The sequence below is a fragment of the Panthera uncia genome, chromosome B1, assembly GCF_023721935.1.
Source record: "Panthera uncia isolate 11264 chromosome B1, Puncia_PCG_1.0, whole genome shotgun sequence".
NCBI classification, from domain to species: domain Eukaryota; kingdom Metazoa; phylum Chordata; class Mammalia; order Carnivora; family Felidae; genus Panthera; species Panthera uncia.
Window position 1 is genome coordinate 44,598,717 of NC_064811.1, and position 15,982 is coordinate 44,614,698.

The 15,982-nt window shown below is 38.6% G+C and overlaps 2 protein-coding genes and 1 pseudogene across 2 annotated transcripts in view; 2 read left to right on the top strand and 1 right to left on the bottom strand.

Moving 5' to 3' along the window:
• The window catches only part of POLR2B (RNA polymerase II subunit B), a 41,597-nt gene extending 28,188 nt beyond the window's left edge, over nt 1-13,409 (top strand). The window contains exons 17-25 of the mRNA XM_049630528.1: nt 4,184-4,280; nt 5,273-5,367; nt 6,621-6,871; nt 6,964-7,053; nt 7,291-7,398; nt 8,145-8,258; nt 8,648-8,808; nt 12,510-12,705; nt 13,154-13,409. Of these exons, the coding sequence (XP_049486485.1) occupies nt 4,184-4,280; nt 5,273-5,367; nt 6,621-6,871; nt 6,964-7,053; nt 7,291-7,398; nt 8,145-8,258; nt 8,648-8,808; nt 12,510-12,705; nt 13,154-13,243 (1,202 nt within the window). The 3' untranslated portion in view covers nt 13,244-13,409. The remainder of the gene's footprint in view (nt 1-4,183; nt 4,281-5,272; nt 5,368-6,620; nt 6,872-6,963; nt 7,054-7,290; nt 7,399-8,144; nt 8,259-8,647; nt 8,809-12,509; nt 12,706-13,153) is intronic.
• On the top strand, nt 1,943-4,177 carry LOC125922755 (heterogeneous nuclear ribonucleoprotein A3-like; annotated as a pseudogene).
• Nucleotides 13,395-15,982, bottom strand: part of IGFBP7 (insulin like growth factor binding protein 7) — a 77,622-nt gene continuing 75,034 nt past the window's right edge. The window contains exons 3-5 of the mRNA XM_049630535.1: nt 15,463-15,579; nt 14,609-14,735; nt 13,395-13,610 (exon numbers count right to left, since the gene is read on the bottom strand). Coding sequence (XP_049486492.1) covers nt 13,591-13,610; nt 14,609-14,735; nt 15,463-15,579 — 264 coding nt within the window. The 3' untranslated portion in view covers nt 13,395-13,590. The remainder of the gene's footprint in view (nt 13,611-14,608; nt 14,736-15,462; nt 15,580-15,982) is intronic.

Sequence of the window (15,982 nt, forward strand, 5' to 3'; positions counted from 1 at the left end):
ACAGAGCACGAGTGGGGGTGGGGGGTGGGGCGCAGAGAGAGAGGGAGATTGAGAATCACAAGCAGGCTCTGCACCACCAGTACAAAGCCCAATATGGGGCTGGATCTCACAAACCGTGAAATTGTGACCTGAGCCAAAATCAACTGTTAGATGCTTAAGCAACTGAGCCACCTAGGCGGCCCCAGTGTTAATCTTTTAAACAGGGCTTTATCTTAAAAAAAAAAAAATTTTTTTTAATGTTTTATTTATCTTTGAGACAGAGACAGAGCATGAGCAGGGGAGGGGCAGAGAGAGAGAGGGAGACACAGAATCTGAAGCAGGCTCCAGGCTCTGGGCTGTCAGCACAGAGCCCAATGCGGGGCTCGAACTCACAAACCGCAAGATCATGACCTTAGCCAACGTCAGATGCTTAACCAACTGAGCCACCCAGGTGCCCCAGGGCTTTATGTTTTAAACAGGGCTTGCAACCTCAGATTCCTACAGCATTAGGCAGGATTGGTGAGTAAGTAAGTTAAAGGTTTGCCTTTCCACTGGGGTTAGCCCGTAGCTTCAGCTGTGGCCGTGATGTATATAAGTGGACCCCAGTGATGCCCGATCTGATATTTCAAAAAACGTTTGAAATCTAAGCTTTTGAATTTACTTTTCAAAGCGATAGGAATGGATTCAAGTTAAAAACAAAACTCCGGAATCTGCTACCTTGGGCCAGGCGTGTTTAAGATAGCCAGCAGAAAGCTTTCTGTGGCATAGAAGCCAGAGCTTTTAAGGGGCAAATGTTGTTATTAGGAAGGAGGGCCTGCCCTTTGCATGCATCTCTCTCTCTAAATCTGTTTGTGCCTTCGGTTGGGAATTACTGGGAATGAGAGACTTGGAGGAGAGGAGTGTGTCTTCAGTGTCCCAGACCCAGACCAGTAGCACCACCACCTCTTACGCTGCATCCTTCTTGTTAAAACTGCACCCCTGGCTGTATGCATAAAGGAGTAAATGAATGGTGTGCCTTTTCATGAGGGGTGGGTTGCTTTTTGAAAGTTGAATTTAGCTTTAGGGAAGCAAATATAAACATTTGATTCAGAATTCAGATAACCAGAACATTCAGTTATCCAGATTTAGTTGCTTTGTATTCTGTAGTCATAGTCTTTTACTCCACATTTGAAATATTTAAATCAAGATATGTTAACTATAGCTTTAGAGTTGAATGTATTTTAATTTTTGGAAAATCTGATTCACATATATGTGCATTATATTCATTGAAACTCCACCCACATTCAGCAGTCATTTCTTAGATTTCAGTCCTACTAGTTCATAGGGTGTTTTAAACTTTTGTCTTTTTAAGTACTTGTTGTTTTCTTTACAGTCTCACCAAAAGTAGTTTGGGCAGCAGCAACTAAGAATAAGATTGTGGTGTGGAAGGTGGCCCCACGTTTTTGTTAGTATAGGGAAAGCAGAATGGTACTAGGTTCAAACTGCAAATCAGGAGACAAGGAGCTGGGACTTGAGTCTGTTGTTTACTAACTTTGGGAGCATGGATAAGTCATTTAAATAGTTGTTTCTGATAATGATGAGAATAGTAGTACCTCATTTATGGCACAGGGTTGCTGTGAAAATTGTGAAACTTGGTTTAGGGAAGTACTTTGTAAATTAAATAAATTTAATGTTTATTTTTGAGAGAGAGTGTAAGTGGAGGAGGGGCACAGAGAGGGAGACATAGAATCTGAAGCAGGCTCTAGGCTCTGGGCTGTCACCACAGAGCCTGACACAGGGCTTGAACCCACAAATGGAGAGATCATGACCTTAGCCGAAGTTTCACGCTTAACCGACTGAGCTACTCAGGCTTCCCAGGGATGCACTTTATAAATATGAGGTGACTTGTATGTGTAATCACCAATTATAAGATGGGTACATTGAGAATGACTACCTCTTTTTTTTTTTTTTTTAATTTTTTAATGTTTATTTATTTTTGAGAGAGAGTGCAAGCAGGGGAGGAGCAGAGAGAGAGAGGGAAACAGAATCTGAAGCAGGCTCCAGGCTCTGAGCTATCAGCACAGAGCCTGATGCGGGGCTCGAACCCACAAACCGTGAGATCACGACCTGAGCCGAAGACAGACGCTTAACTGAATGAGACACCCAGGCGCCCATGACTACCCCTTTTTTAAAGTTTGTTTATTTTGAAAGAGCATGAGCAGGGGAGGGGCACAGAGAGGATTCTAAGTAGTGCTGTCAGCATGGAGCCCAACGTGGGGCTTGAAGCCATGAACTATGAGAGCATTATTTGAGCCGAAATCAAGAGTCTGATGCCTGACTGAGCCACCCAGATGCCCCAGGTTTTGCTTATTTTATTCATTAAGCCTTCAGAGTAGTTGCCTCATTTATTGCTATCCCAGGGGAAGTAGACTTTGACAGGTACTGCGGTGAAAAACATTTGTGGCAAATATGGTTACATAAAATTGCTTTAAAAGAAAGGGTCAGTGACTAGCCTCATCGTTTCCTTCGGTCCCATATCAAACTTGAGTTGGCAGAGGCAAGTCTGGTTTCAAAATGGCGGTAAAACCCCTGCCTGATCGCCTCCAGCCCCACTCTAGCCATCGCTACCAGGGGGAGGAAGGGCATGATTCACAGGAACCAGAGCAGTTGAGAAAACTGTTTATTGGTGGGTTGAGCTTTGATACTACATATGATTGTTGAAGAGAACATTTTGAAAAAATGGGGCACACTTACAGATTATATAGTTTTGATTCCAGGGGTTTTGGTTTTGTGACTTATTTGTTGAAGAGGTGGATGCAGCAATGTGTGCTTGACCACACAAGGTTGATGGGTGTGTAGTGGAATCAAAGCTGTTTTTACAGAGGATTCTGTAAAGCTTTTGTATTAAAGAAAATACAGAAGAATAACATGAGAGACTACTTTGAAAAGTAAGATTGGCAAGATTGAAACCACAGAAGTTATGGAAGATGGGTGGAGTGGAAAAAAGGATTTGCTTTTGTAATTTTTGATGATCATGATACAGTTGATAAAATTGTTCAGAAATACTACACTACTAATGGGCATAATTGTGAAGTGGTAAAGGCCCTTTCTAAACTAGATATACAGTCTGCTGGATTGCAGAGAGGTTCTCATGGAGGTGGATCTGGCAACTTTTTAGGTGGTGGGGGAAACTTTGGAGCTAGTGGTGACTTTGGCCATGGTGGAAACTTTGGTGGAAGAAGAGGTTCTGGTGGTGGAGATGATGGCAGCAGAGTTAGTTATAAAAGAGGTGAGGGTGACAACTATGACGGTGGTCCTGGTTATAGTCGTGGAGGAGGTTCTGGTGTTGGTGGACCAGGATATGGAAACCAAGGAGGTGGATGTGGTGGTGGTGGTGATGATGGTTACGATGAAAGAGGAAATTTCAGAGGTGGTAAATGTGGTGGTGGGAACTATAATGGTTTTGGAAATAGCAGTGGGCCACAGAAGTAAAATTATGGACCCACGAAACAGGGCAGTTTCAGTGGAATAAGCTTGGGCAGTCCCTGTGGTGGTGATTATGGATCTAGTGGTGGAAGTAAATGATGTGGTAGCAGAGTTATAAAAAAAAAAAAAAACTCAGAAGAAAAGGGCTACAGTTCGTAGCAGGAGAGAGAGCAAGGAGTTACCAGGAAAGCTACAGGTTACTTTGAGATATTTGTCCCAGATGCATTAGAGGAACTGTAAAAATCTGCCACAGAAGGATCAATGATCCAGAGTGAGAAAAGTTACTACAGCTTAAACAGGAAACTTTTCTTATTTAGGACTGTCCTAGCCACAGTTTGCAAAAAGTGCAGCTATTGCTTAATGCAGGGTAGTGTCAATTAGATGTGCATTCCCACCCCGACTCCCTCTATTTTTAAAGATTTTATTTTTAAGTAATCTCTACACCCATTGTGGGGCTTGAACTCATGACCCTGAGATCAAGAGTCGCATGCTCTACTGATTGAGCCAGCCAGGCATCCCTGGATGTACATTTCTGAGGTCTTTTATCCATTGTAGCTTTGTCTTTTTTGTTGTTGTTTTCTTTTTTTCTTTACATCTGGTATATTGCCCAATAAATTGTGGTAGTAGTACCAGGAATAAAAAATTAAGGAATTTTTAACTTTTCAAAAAAAAATAAAAGGAATAATTTTTCTTTGTTTCCTATATGATACTTTAATGTATGCTTTTACATGCACTACAGGTATCAACTCCATTGTGGCCATTGCATCTTACACTGGATATAATCAAGAAGACTCTGTTATCATGAATCGTTCAGCTGTAGACAGAGGCTTTTTCAGGTCAGCTATTTACAACAGTTGTCAAAACATTAATATTTTAATCAAAAATTTTTTAAAAACAAGTTTGGCTTATGTATCCAAACTTTTTGGTGGTTTTGAAGATCAGGCTAGAAGAGATTTTGATCTGACTTGACAGCAGAGAAATTTTTCTGTTAAGATATTTAATCTTTTGCCTCAATTCATGATGCTTTGTGGATATTTGGCAGACACATACTGTTGTGTGGATGCCTATATAGAGTATAGTGTGAAATCATTGCCTGACTCCAGAAAACAGGAGGCCTGGTTGATGGTCATGAGTGACTGAAGACACTATTTCTTGTGTCTCAGGATTTTCAGATGTTAATATGTTGAGGCCCCCACCTCCCACACTCTTTTTTGGTAAGCAAAGACATCTTTGCATTTAGATAATACAGAAACGTCTAAAGAAATAAAAATAAACCTGTAATCTTAGGATCCATAAATAACTATTAAAATCATAGTGTGTTTTTTTCAATCTTTTTTTTTATCATGCTTCAGTTATTTTATTGGCAAATAATCTCAAATGCATGGCATATGAAGATTGGTTAAAAACTGGGAATTTAGAAGATGGATTTTTTTCTGTTTAGTTTTAGAGGATAGCACTAGGATCAGAGGGTAGACGGTAGACATGATAGCCGAGTATCATAAACTTCTGACTAGAAATATTGGAGCAGATCCTGTGTGACCATCTCTGAGGGACATTATGGAAGGGATTCTTATTTCAGATAGGTTGGATTTAGTGACCTTTCTCACATATAATCCAGCCATGTTAAGATTATGGGTCAAATGCTACATGTGTGGCCCATGTAACAGCAGTTAGGACTTAACTTTGACCCTTAATACAGTTACCTCTTGTCCTAGATTCATGGTTTAAATTGTCTCCCAAATAACAATTAAGCAAAAATTATTGGTTATGTTCTAAGTCCTTTTATGAAAGGAAAGTAGAAATTACCTTTATAAACCATGTGTTTTAGGTCTGTTTTCTATCGATCATATAAAGAACAGGAATCTAAAAAAGGATTTGATCAAGAAGAAGTTTTTGAGAAGCCAACCCGTGAAACATGCCAAGGTAAGTGATACCGATGTTTAAATTATGGAATTTTATTTATTTATTTTTAAAGTTTTATTGTTTTTTTTAATGTTTATTTAGTTTTGAGAGAGGGAGAGACAGTGGGAGTGGGGGAAGGAACAGAGAGAGGGAGACACAGAATCCGAAGCAGGCTTCAGGGTCTGAGCTGTCAGCACAAAGCCCAGTGTGGGGCTTGAACTCACAAACTGTGAGATGATGACCTGAGCCAAAGTTGGACACTTAACTGACTGAGCCACCCAGGCGCCCCTAAATTATGGAATTTAAAGTTAGTTAACTTTACCATTGCTTTCCTGAATAATTTTTCTTCTCCCTCCCCCCAACCTCCCACCACATGAGAATATGTTTTCATGTTATTCTTAGAACTCTTATATAAGAAAATATGTGTGTTTGCTAAAAGTCTTTGCATGTAAGAGCTGGCTTGTTATAGTTCTTCCATCCTGGTAGATCCTGCATTGAAGAGGGTATTTAGGAGATTAGAGAGGTCATATAATTTCATATAATACGCTACAGCCCCATTCTTACTTGTACTGTGAACTGTCCGTCAGTTTATGTGTTTGCATGGGAACTCCCTCTCCTCTCCACGTTGTAGTGTGACTACATTTGTGTAATCACAATATTTGTGTACATTTAACAGACAAATGAGAGGACACCTAGCACTTTTTTTTTGTTTCTTCTAGAAAACTCAAACTTATTTTCTAGTTATTTTCACAGATAATTAAAAACTGTGTATGCAGTGGAATGGATGGCATGTCCCAGGGAAATGGGGCATCTCTGCCACAGTTTTGACTTCTAATGGTATTGTGTGAAGTAAAATGTGTTACATTTTTAAAATCATCTATTATTCCATTCCTGTGGGTGGTTCTGTGTAGTAATGAATTGATGTCCATCGAAGTTAAGATTTCCACAAGATAAAATTAAAAGTTTCTGTGGGAGGATGTGTGTTAGAGGGCATAGTCTTTTCTCCTTGATATTCCTTTTCATGTAAAAAAGAGATCAGAACATGGCAACACCCTTATCCAAAGTCACCCAGCAAATAGTCTGATTTTCCAGTGCTCAGTCCAGTGCTTTTTTTAAAAAAATTCATGGTGTTAAAGATTCCTGTGAACTTCCCTCTGACTTGGAAATGATTTATGTATTTGGTTTTTAATCTTTTAGAGGGATTATGTGACATTGTAAATACTTTTCTATATAGTAGTACCATTTCAGAAAATTCCTTGTCTGTTTCTTCATAGGTATGAGGCATGCCATTTATGACAAGCTAGATGATGATGGTTTGATAGCTCCTGGAGTCCGTGTGTCAGGAGATGATGTTATTATAGGCAAAACAGTCACCTTGCCTGAAAATGAAGATGAATTGGAGGGCACTAATCGACGCTATACCAAGAGAGATTGTAGCACATTTCTTAGAACTAGTGAGACAGGAATTGTGGATCAGGTTATGGTAACTCTCAATCAGGAAGGATATAAGTTTTGTAAAATAAGGGTGAGTATAGCTTTGTCATACTTGTATGTTTATGAAGAGCTGTTTATAAAAAGTAAACCAGTTTGAACTAACCTCTTTTTGTATGAATTCAGGTCCGCTCTGTTAGAATTCCACAGATTGGAGACAAATTTGCTAGTCGACATGGTCAAAAGGGTACTTGTGGTATTCAGTATAGACAAGAGGTGGGTGTCTTTTATCTCCCTCACCCCCACCCAAAGTTCTGTTTAACATTTTATTAAAATTTGCTTTAATTTAAAAGTATAAAGGTGATAAAGGCTTGACTTTTTAGTGTTGAATAAGTATATGAAGATACCATGTTGAGCACAATTGTGGATGTAGAAAACTTCAAGGGTGGGGGCCAGTTCTAGTTTTGTAGCTAAGAGAGTTAAGTTTGTCTCCTTTTAAAAATTCCTTTATAGGATATGCCTTTCACCTGTGAAGGTATCACCCCTGATATCATCATAAATCCCCATGCCATCCCCTCTCGTATGACTATTGGTCACTTGATTGAATGTCTTCAAGGGAAGGTAAGAGATTTTCTTTAAAAATATATACTCCAAACTAATGTTTCTTCCAAAATGATGATATGTGATTTCTGTCATATTTGAGTTTGGGGTTCTTTGTTGGAAAAAGCTAGTATGATACTTATTTTCCTGCTTTTAAATTGGTTATGATTTTTTCCCCCCTGGCAAAAATTTGTGAAGTTTTGGTTATGTCAGAATTTTTGTAAAATTTACTACATCCAACCTCTACATACATACATGGTTATCCTTTAGACTGGTTCTTTTCTATAGATGAAGAGTTAATTCATTGGTGGTTAGTTCAGTATGCACTTAATAATTTTATAGCTATATTACTAGCTATGAAGTTTTCTAATTTTAAGTATTTTGTTAAGGTGGAATGGCTAATCCTAACCCTAACCCTAACATGCGTGACTTGGTTTTAGGGCATTAAAATGTCATTTTCTTGGAGCCATAGGTGGGAGTCTCATTCTTTTTGTGTCTGGTCTCAGGGATAGCTTCCTTTTTGAAGGCTTATAATGGAATTAGTTTAATCTTTTTGGTAGATTAGTTTGTTATAAATACTGTTTCATGTAAGATATTAACAAAATGAAACTTACAGTATTACAGCATATATATAACATAGATTTTTAAGTTCAAAATCTTACCTGTATAGAAAGGATTTAAATTGAATATATTTTTATTAATGAAAGTCTCCTTCTAAGAGGAGACTAAAGGATGCAGCCTTTTAAAGACTTTTTTTTTTTTTAAAGGTATCAGCTAACAAAGGTGAAATTGGTGATGCCACTCCATTTAATGATGCTGTTAATGTGCAGAAGATTTCTAATCTATTATCTGATTATGGCTACCATCTCAGAGGAAATGAGGTACGTTTGCTCTTTAGTAGTTATGTCTGTTCTGTTTTGTATGTGTGTACTTTCATTCTTAAAAAAGATCAACCCTTTTATTGAAGTATGACACATACTTTATATACACAAATCATTAATGTGCAGCTTGATGAATTTATTTTACACAAAGTGAACACACCTTGTGTGACTGGCACCCAGATCTCAAAAAGAAAATTACCAGTACCCTTTTAGTCCTAGATACCCCCTCATGTCTCCTTCCAGTTTCTACTACCTTTCCACCCAACCCCAAGGTAAACATTCTCTTGACTTTTTATTAGTTTTGTCTTTTGATCTTCGTATAAATGAAATCATACAGTATGTGCATGTATATTTAGTATTTTAAGTCTGTACTTCAAAATTTGTTTCAGGTCCTGTACAATGGGTTCACTGGTCGAAAAATCACATCACAAATTTTTATTGGTCCTACATATTACCAGCGTTTGAAGCATATGGTGGATGATAAGATTCATTCTCGTGCCAGGGGACCTATTCAGATCCTTAATAGACAGCCCATGGAGGGTAGATCTCGGTAAGAGAGCTGCATCACCATCATTGTTAATATTCATTTATTTAAAAAAAATGTTTATTTTTAAGAGTGGGGTTGGGGGGAGAGAGACAGAGAGAGGGGGGTTGGGACAGAGAGAGAGAGAGAGAGAGAGAGAGAGACTGTGAACCCAAGCAGGCCTTGTATGAGGGGCTTGAACTGGTGAATGGTGAGATCGTGACCTGATCCAAAATCAAGAGTCAGATGCTTAACCAACTGAGCCACCCAGGCTCTCCCATCATTATTATTTTTTAAAAAATTATTTTGAGAGAGACAGAGAGTGCAAGTTGGGGAGGGGCAGAGAGAGGGAGAATCTCAAGCAGACTCCGCACTGTCAGGGCAGAGCCCGCACTGTCAACGCAGAGCCGGATGCAGGGCTTGAGTATTAATTAGCCTTTTTAAATGAAAACTGTCACTTACAAACATAGACACAATGGTATAATGAAACCCCCATGTGCCTGTCCCTCCACTTCCATAATTAACAATGGGACTTGTTACGTTCATCTCCCCATTCCTACCAACTCCTGATTATTTTTAAGCAAAGTCCAGATACCAATTTTTTCTGTAAATGTAGTTTAGCATAGATTTACAAAAGAGTGGTTCTCAAATTTCTTGGTTCCAGGACCTCAAAGAACTTTTAAGTTGTATTTATTGATGTTAATCATGTTAGAAGTTAAACTAAGACTTAGAATATTAATTTATTAAAAAATAACACTTAATAAGCCCGCTACATATTAACAGATAACATTTAAAATTTTTTTAATTTTTTAAGTATTTGAGAGAAAGAGCATTCACATTTGCACATGTGCATGTAGGGGAAGGGCAGAGAGAGGCAGAGAGAATCCTAAGCAGGTTTCATGCTGTTAGTGCAGAGCCTGACATGAGGCTCAGTCTCACGAACCGTGAGATCATGACCTGAGCGGATATCAAGGGTCAGATGCTCAACCAGTTGAGCCACCCAGGTGCCCCCAACAAATAACGTTTTTGTTTTGTTTTAACATTTATTTATTTTTGAGACAGAGAGAGAGCATGAACAGGGGAGGGTCAGAGAAAGAGGGAGACACAGAATCTGAAACAGGCTCCAGGCTCTGAGCCGTCAGCACAGAGCCCAACGCGGGGCTCGAACCCACGGACCGCGAGATCATGACCTGAGCCGAAGTCGGCCGCTTAAACCGACTGAGCCACCCAGGCGCCCCACAAATAACGTTTTTAATGGAAAATATATTTTCCAAATAAATTTAGTAATGAGTGACATTGGTTTACCTTTCTGCAAATCTTTTTAATGAGCTGATTTGCTAGAAGACAGCAGGATTCTTCTGTCTGCTTCTGCATTCAGTCTACTGCAGTATTTTATTTTTTATATTTAAGTATACAAGGAAAATCCTACTTCCCATAGATACGTGGTTGGAAAAGGGAGGAATATTTTAATAACATTTTCAGGTGACTTTGGATATTACGTTTTGATGCTACACCAAAATGAAAAGTTGTAGTTTCTTAAAGGCTAGTTGTAATGTAGAAGCCAACTCAGTGAATCTTTTGTATTCATTATATTAAAATCCACTGGCTTGTCTTGCACTTTGAGTGTATCTTTCACACATGTGTAATTTTGTAGCACCATAATTGGCTGTTTGGAAAATACTGGCTCATGTTGACATATTTATCCAAAAATAGTTCACATTTGTAGTGGCTTCACCCGTGTTATCAGAAGTCTTTTATTGGGACACTATTAAAGCCATAACGTTGAATAGAGGTTTTCTAAAATTCTAATTTTTGACTGAAAGATCAAAAGGTTAATCATTTTGAACAGATATTTAAAATTATTTTCCTTTAAGTGAAAGGCATATTACTTTGTTCATTTTTCTAAAAATGTCTGCCAAATAGTTGGTGTTCTCAGTGTTGAATTAATATAATTGCTGTCAGCTCTTTTTTCAAGATATACTCCCTTGGGAAAAGTGATTAGTTCAGAATCGTGCAAGTATTTTTCTTCAAGCATCCTCCATATAGAAGTGCTTTAGAACTTACCATTAGGTCATAGAATATTAAAAATGTGTATTCTCAAGAGTCAAGGTTTAGTAAAACTCTAGCTTCATTAATGACATTCTTAAGTAAAACTGGCTTTTCCCTCCTCCCTTCACAGTGGAGAGCATGACTACTGCTAGTACGTTTGGTTCCACTGCCTGGACTTGTGTTCAGCAGTTTTACTCTGTTTCTTTTGCAGCCATCTCAGTGCAAATGTCAACACAGTGAAAGAAGTAAATATGCTGTATTATAAAAATAGTTTTCACCCTCACTGGGTCCACAGGCCACACCCAGACAACTTCTACTTGAAAAGATTAGAACACTAACCTAATCGCAGTATTTAGTTGACTCTTGAACAACACAGGTTTGAACTGTGCAGGCCTACTTATGCACGGATTTTGATGCAGTACTATAAATACTTTAACATTTTTTTCTTCTAGGTTTATTATAAGAATACATATGTAAAATATGTGCTAATTGTTATTCGTAACTCTTTGTCAGCAGGTTATTAGTAAAGTTTTTGGAGAATCAAAAGTTCTATTTGACTATGATTTTTGACTATGGGGGGGAATCAGTGCCCCATACTCAGGTGTTGTTCAAGGGTCACCTCTACCTCAATATTCAGTGTCCAATGTTCAAATTTTCCTGATTGAATAATTTTTAAAAAGGTTTGTTGATTTTAATCAGGAGAGAAGTCTGTGCTTTGCAGTTGATTGATCTAAAAAAAATTTTTTTTTAATGCTTACTTTTGAGAGAGAGAGACACAGAATCCTAAGCAGGCTTCAGTGTCCACGCTGTCAGCCCAGAGCCTGATGTGGGACTCGAACCCACAAACCGTGGGATCATTGACCTGAGCCAAAGTCGGTCACTTAACTGACTGAGCCACCCACGTGCCCCTAAAGCTTTTTTTTTTTTTTTTTTTTTTTTAAGTCTATAGATTGTCTTCCAGCTTTTTTTCCTTGCAGTTTATTTGTTGAAGCAATTGGATTATTTGTCCTGGAGTGTTTTCTCACACGCTGGATTTTGCTGATTCCATTCTTGGGCTGTATATTCCTGTTTTTCTTGTAAACTGCTAATTAGATCTTGAGCTTTGATGATATGAAGGGTTGCATTCTTGTGCAGTAATACTGTATAGGTGGTATTGTAGATTTCTAGTATCTGGTTGTCTCTTAGTGATTTTAGCAGTTATTAATGATTGAAGCCCTTAATTTTATTTTGTCACTTAATAGTTGGAATAGTTCTGTAGAGAGAAATCTTGTTTCAACTGGTTACCTGGTGACATAGTTCCTAAAGGCATGATAAGTACTTCATTCTTTATCAGTTTTCAAAATAATGAGTTGTCTTTCATCCTCCAAAGTTGACCGATAAATTTTTTTTTGGTAATATTAGAAAATCATTGGTTTTATGTATTTTGTATATTAGGAGTGTTAGGGAAACTGTCACCATCCACTTTTTGGCCATTTGAACAATGTATTTCATTTTACTTCCATATTGGGGAAACCTGTGATCATTCACCTCTTCTTTCCATTAGTTTTGCCAACGTACATTTATCATTTCAGGCTTGATTGCCTGGGAGACTCATTCATGGAGAAACGGATTTGCAAAGTCAAGGTGGTGGTAGTAATAGAAAATAAATACAAAATAATCTGTTGTTTGTTCCTTAACAGTGATGGTGGCCTGCGTTTTGGAGAAATGGAACGAGATTGTCAGATCGCCCATGGAGCAGCCCAGTTTTTAAGGGAAAGATTGTTTGAGGCATCAGATCCCTATCAGGTTCATGTTTGCAATCTTTGTGGAATAATGGCAATTGCTAACACGAGGACCCATACATATGAATGTCGGGGCTGTCGCAATAAAACTCAGGTGTGTAGAACTTACGGGCAGTTGATACTTTGTCTAGGATATAACCATGTTGGTCTAATCATCCAGGCAGGTTCAGTGTGGTGGAACAGATTGACATTTTCACAATTTTGATTAATACTTCCATAAGTTTTAAGTGAGAAAAAGAGAAAAACCAGTATATCATCTTTGGAAATGACTTGTACAAGGAATTCTAAACATTTTAAATTAAGGAGTTTTTTAAAAAAAACCTTTTGAGAAGGGCGAATATAAATATGTCTGACAGAAAGGCTGAAATACCAAAGCTGCTCAGGAGAAAACCATGAAAAAGCCAAGGCAGCAGGAGGAATGCTACCAGCCTACTCCCTTATTTATCATCTACACTACCAAGTCCTTACAATTTTTTCTGGGGTAGGTAAATGGGGTCACTTCAAATATAGTTTTGCTAATTACCTTTTTTTCTCTCCCCCAGATTTCTTTGGTGAGAATGCCTTATGCGTGCAAACTGCTGTTTCAGGAACTTATGTCTATGAGTATTGCGCCTCGAATGATGAGTGTCTAAGCTGTTTTAAAGAAGCCTCAAGATGCTTGTAAATACTTGTTTTTATAATATGGCTTAAAACAAAAAAAAACCCAATGTACTGCATTGTGAGAGAAAGCATTTTATTGATTTTAATTACATGCATGCTTTTCTTCTGTAAATAGACAATAAATTTTTGTAGATAGTCTTGATGTGTTACCTTTATTTTGGATTTTCCTCTATGTAAAACCAGTGAATATAACTAAGCGTTAGTGGGTTGAATGAAAAGAAACTGGTTATTAGGCAAGCACTGGTTATTACAGCAAGTATCCAGGACTGTAGTTATCCAGGACTGCTGTTAGTGATGCAGACTAATATATTCTGCAGGTTTATAGGTCAGCACCTTCACCTATTCGAAAAAAGAAAAAGATGAAAATTAGAAAGTCAACCACATCCATATCTGTAATTTTCAGGTACTTTAGTGTTTTCCATATATGTGAGGATAAAGGATATATAAGTAACTATAAATGATACGGTGGCGTGCTCTTTGGAATTTGGGCTGTGATTTTTGTTGTACCGGTCTATGCATAAGAGATGGGCCTTATTACAGAAGTGGAAGAGTTCGTTTCACAAATGAGCAAGTCGAGAGCTAGAGAGGCTTTCATTCAAAATTTCAGTGGAGGATTAGTGGCAGAGCTATCACCTCGCTTTACACATCTTGGCCAAAGAGAATTCTGGCCAAACACATGCTCACTTGATACTTCCTCCTTCCATACCACAGGTGAGTGATCTGCACGGTGGGACAGATGCTGATAAATTTGTTATTTTTGGTTTAAGAGAAAGCCAGTTCGGACATCAGTCCACTAGAACTATAGAAATGTAAAGTAGCACCGCTCTGACACCACCAGGATATTGATGGTGAAGTGGAGAGAGGCAGCTAGAGCTGGGTACTTGTCAGTATACTTCCTCTTCTGGCTTTTTCTTATAAAATCTCAAAGTGAAGAACCAGAATTGCCCACAATCGTTTACTTTTAAATGGAAGTTTAACGTAATAGTCACAACACCAAGGAAAAAAATGCCACGTGGATAGAAAGTTATGGGAAATAGAAGTGATTCCCTTCAAATTTGAGTTTTAACTCTTCCATGTAAGAGAAGGCGAAGCACCTAAGTCCTAACAGTAGTGTTCCATAGGCATCCAGATGTTTTACAGCCATGTGGTCTACATTTTGGTAGCATGCTTTTGTGGATAACGAACATACAAATTTCGGTAAGAGCTGTCTCTGATGTTTTCGTTCTTGGTTCTGTTATTAAACAAAAGCATTAGCCCTTTTTAAAGGGCCTTGGTTCTCTTTTTTTTAAACAAAAGCACGAGTTCTTTTTAAATGGTTGTAAGATTTTGTTACTTACCTTTTTTCACTGGTATTTCATGTAAGGCATCAACCACTGTAATTTTTGCCGATGCTGAAGCCTGTCCTTGGGAATTGGATGCATGGCACTCATATTCTCCAGCATCTTCCTTACTGAGAGGAGATACCTGTGAAAGAGAAAGGATGTTTAGTTCCTCTGTGGCAGTCCTCTCTTTTCCCAGTGGCTTCAGCTCATTCTTTCTTAGGATGAATAGTAAAGAGACTGCTAGAAATAGCACCAATACTGTGCTGGGGGACCCAGCTGCTCTTTGTGTTCTGCTAGGAGGATTCACGCTCTGAGGGCACACCGTGGACAACTTCTGATCACCCTGCAGAGGTAAAGAGCTGTCCAACAGGTACACATACTAGTTTGAGGAAGACCTTGACAGAGTATATAAGCTCTATCTAGCAGTATCACACGTCAAGTAAAGTTAATAATTGATTAACTAATGCTCGGGCCATTTAGTTTCCTGTGAGGATTTTGCTTTGAATTTCTTTCTTTCTTCTTTTTTTTTTAAAGTAAGCTCTAGCCCACCGTGGGGCTTGAACTCACAACCCGGAGATCAAGAGTCACATACTCTACTGACTCAGCCAGTCAGGCGCCCCTGCTTTGAATTCTTAAGATAAAAAATTAGTTCTCATTTATTTGTTGGTTATTTCCAAAACATTCAAACAACCTCAACTCTTTTTTTTTTTTTTTTTTTTTAAGTTACCTCTGAAAGAGGAATAGCAGGCTCCTAGTAGGGCCATTGCAAAGACGGTGGCAGGGCAGCCCGGGCAGGACATCTGGCACCTTTGCCAGGTTTGCAGTGTCTAATCCTAAGAATGAAATCCTTGCCAGTTCTTTGTACTCACCAGCACCCAGCCAGTGACTTCATGCTTTTCTGGGCCACCCCGCGTCTGAATAGCCAGGTTGTCCCTGTCACCAGGCAAGAGTTCTGTCCTTTGAACTCCATAGTTACCCCTTTTTACCTGCAAAAACAAAAGGAAATACTGTTGGGCTTTCTGCATTGATTTATCAGCTTGGAACATGATCAACATTCTTAGAATTGTATAGGGCATACCTCAGACTTTCTAACTGGATTAAACCCAGCAATTTCCATATTACCCTTTCCTTAATACTTACATATAGATCTTCTTTTATTTCCTCCTGTAAGTTTCCCTCTAAGTTTATATGTTATATTTTTTAATGTTTATTTTTGGGGAGAGACAGAGCGTGAGCGGGGAAGGGGCAGAGAGACAGGGAGACCTAGAATCTGAAGCAGGCTCCAGACTCTGAGCTGTCAAGACCAGAGCCCGATGTAGGGCTAGAATTTGGGAACAGTGAGATCATGACCTGAGCCAAGATGGCCATTTGACTGAGCCATCTGGTGCC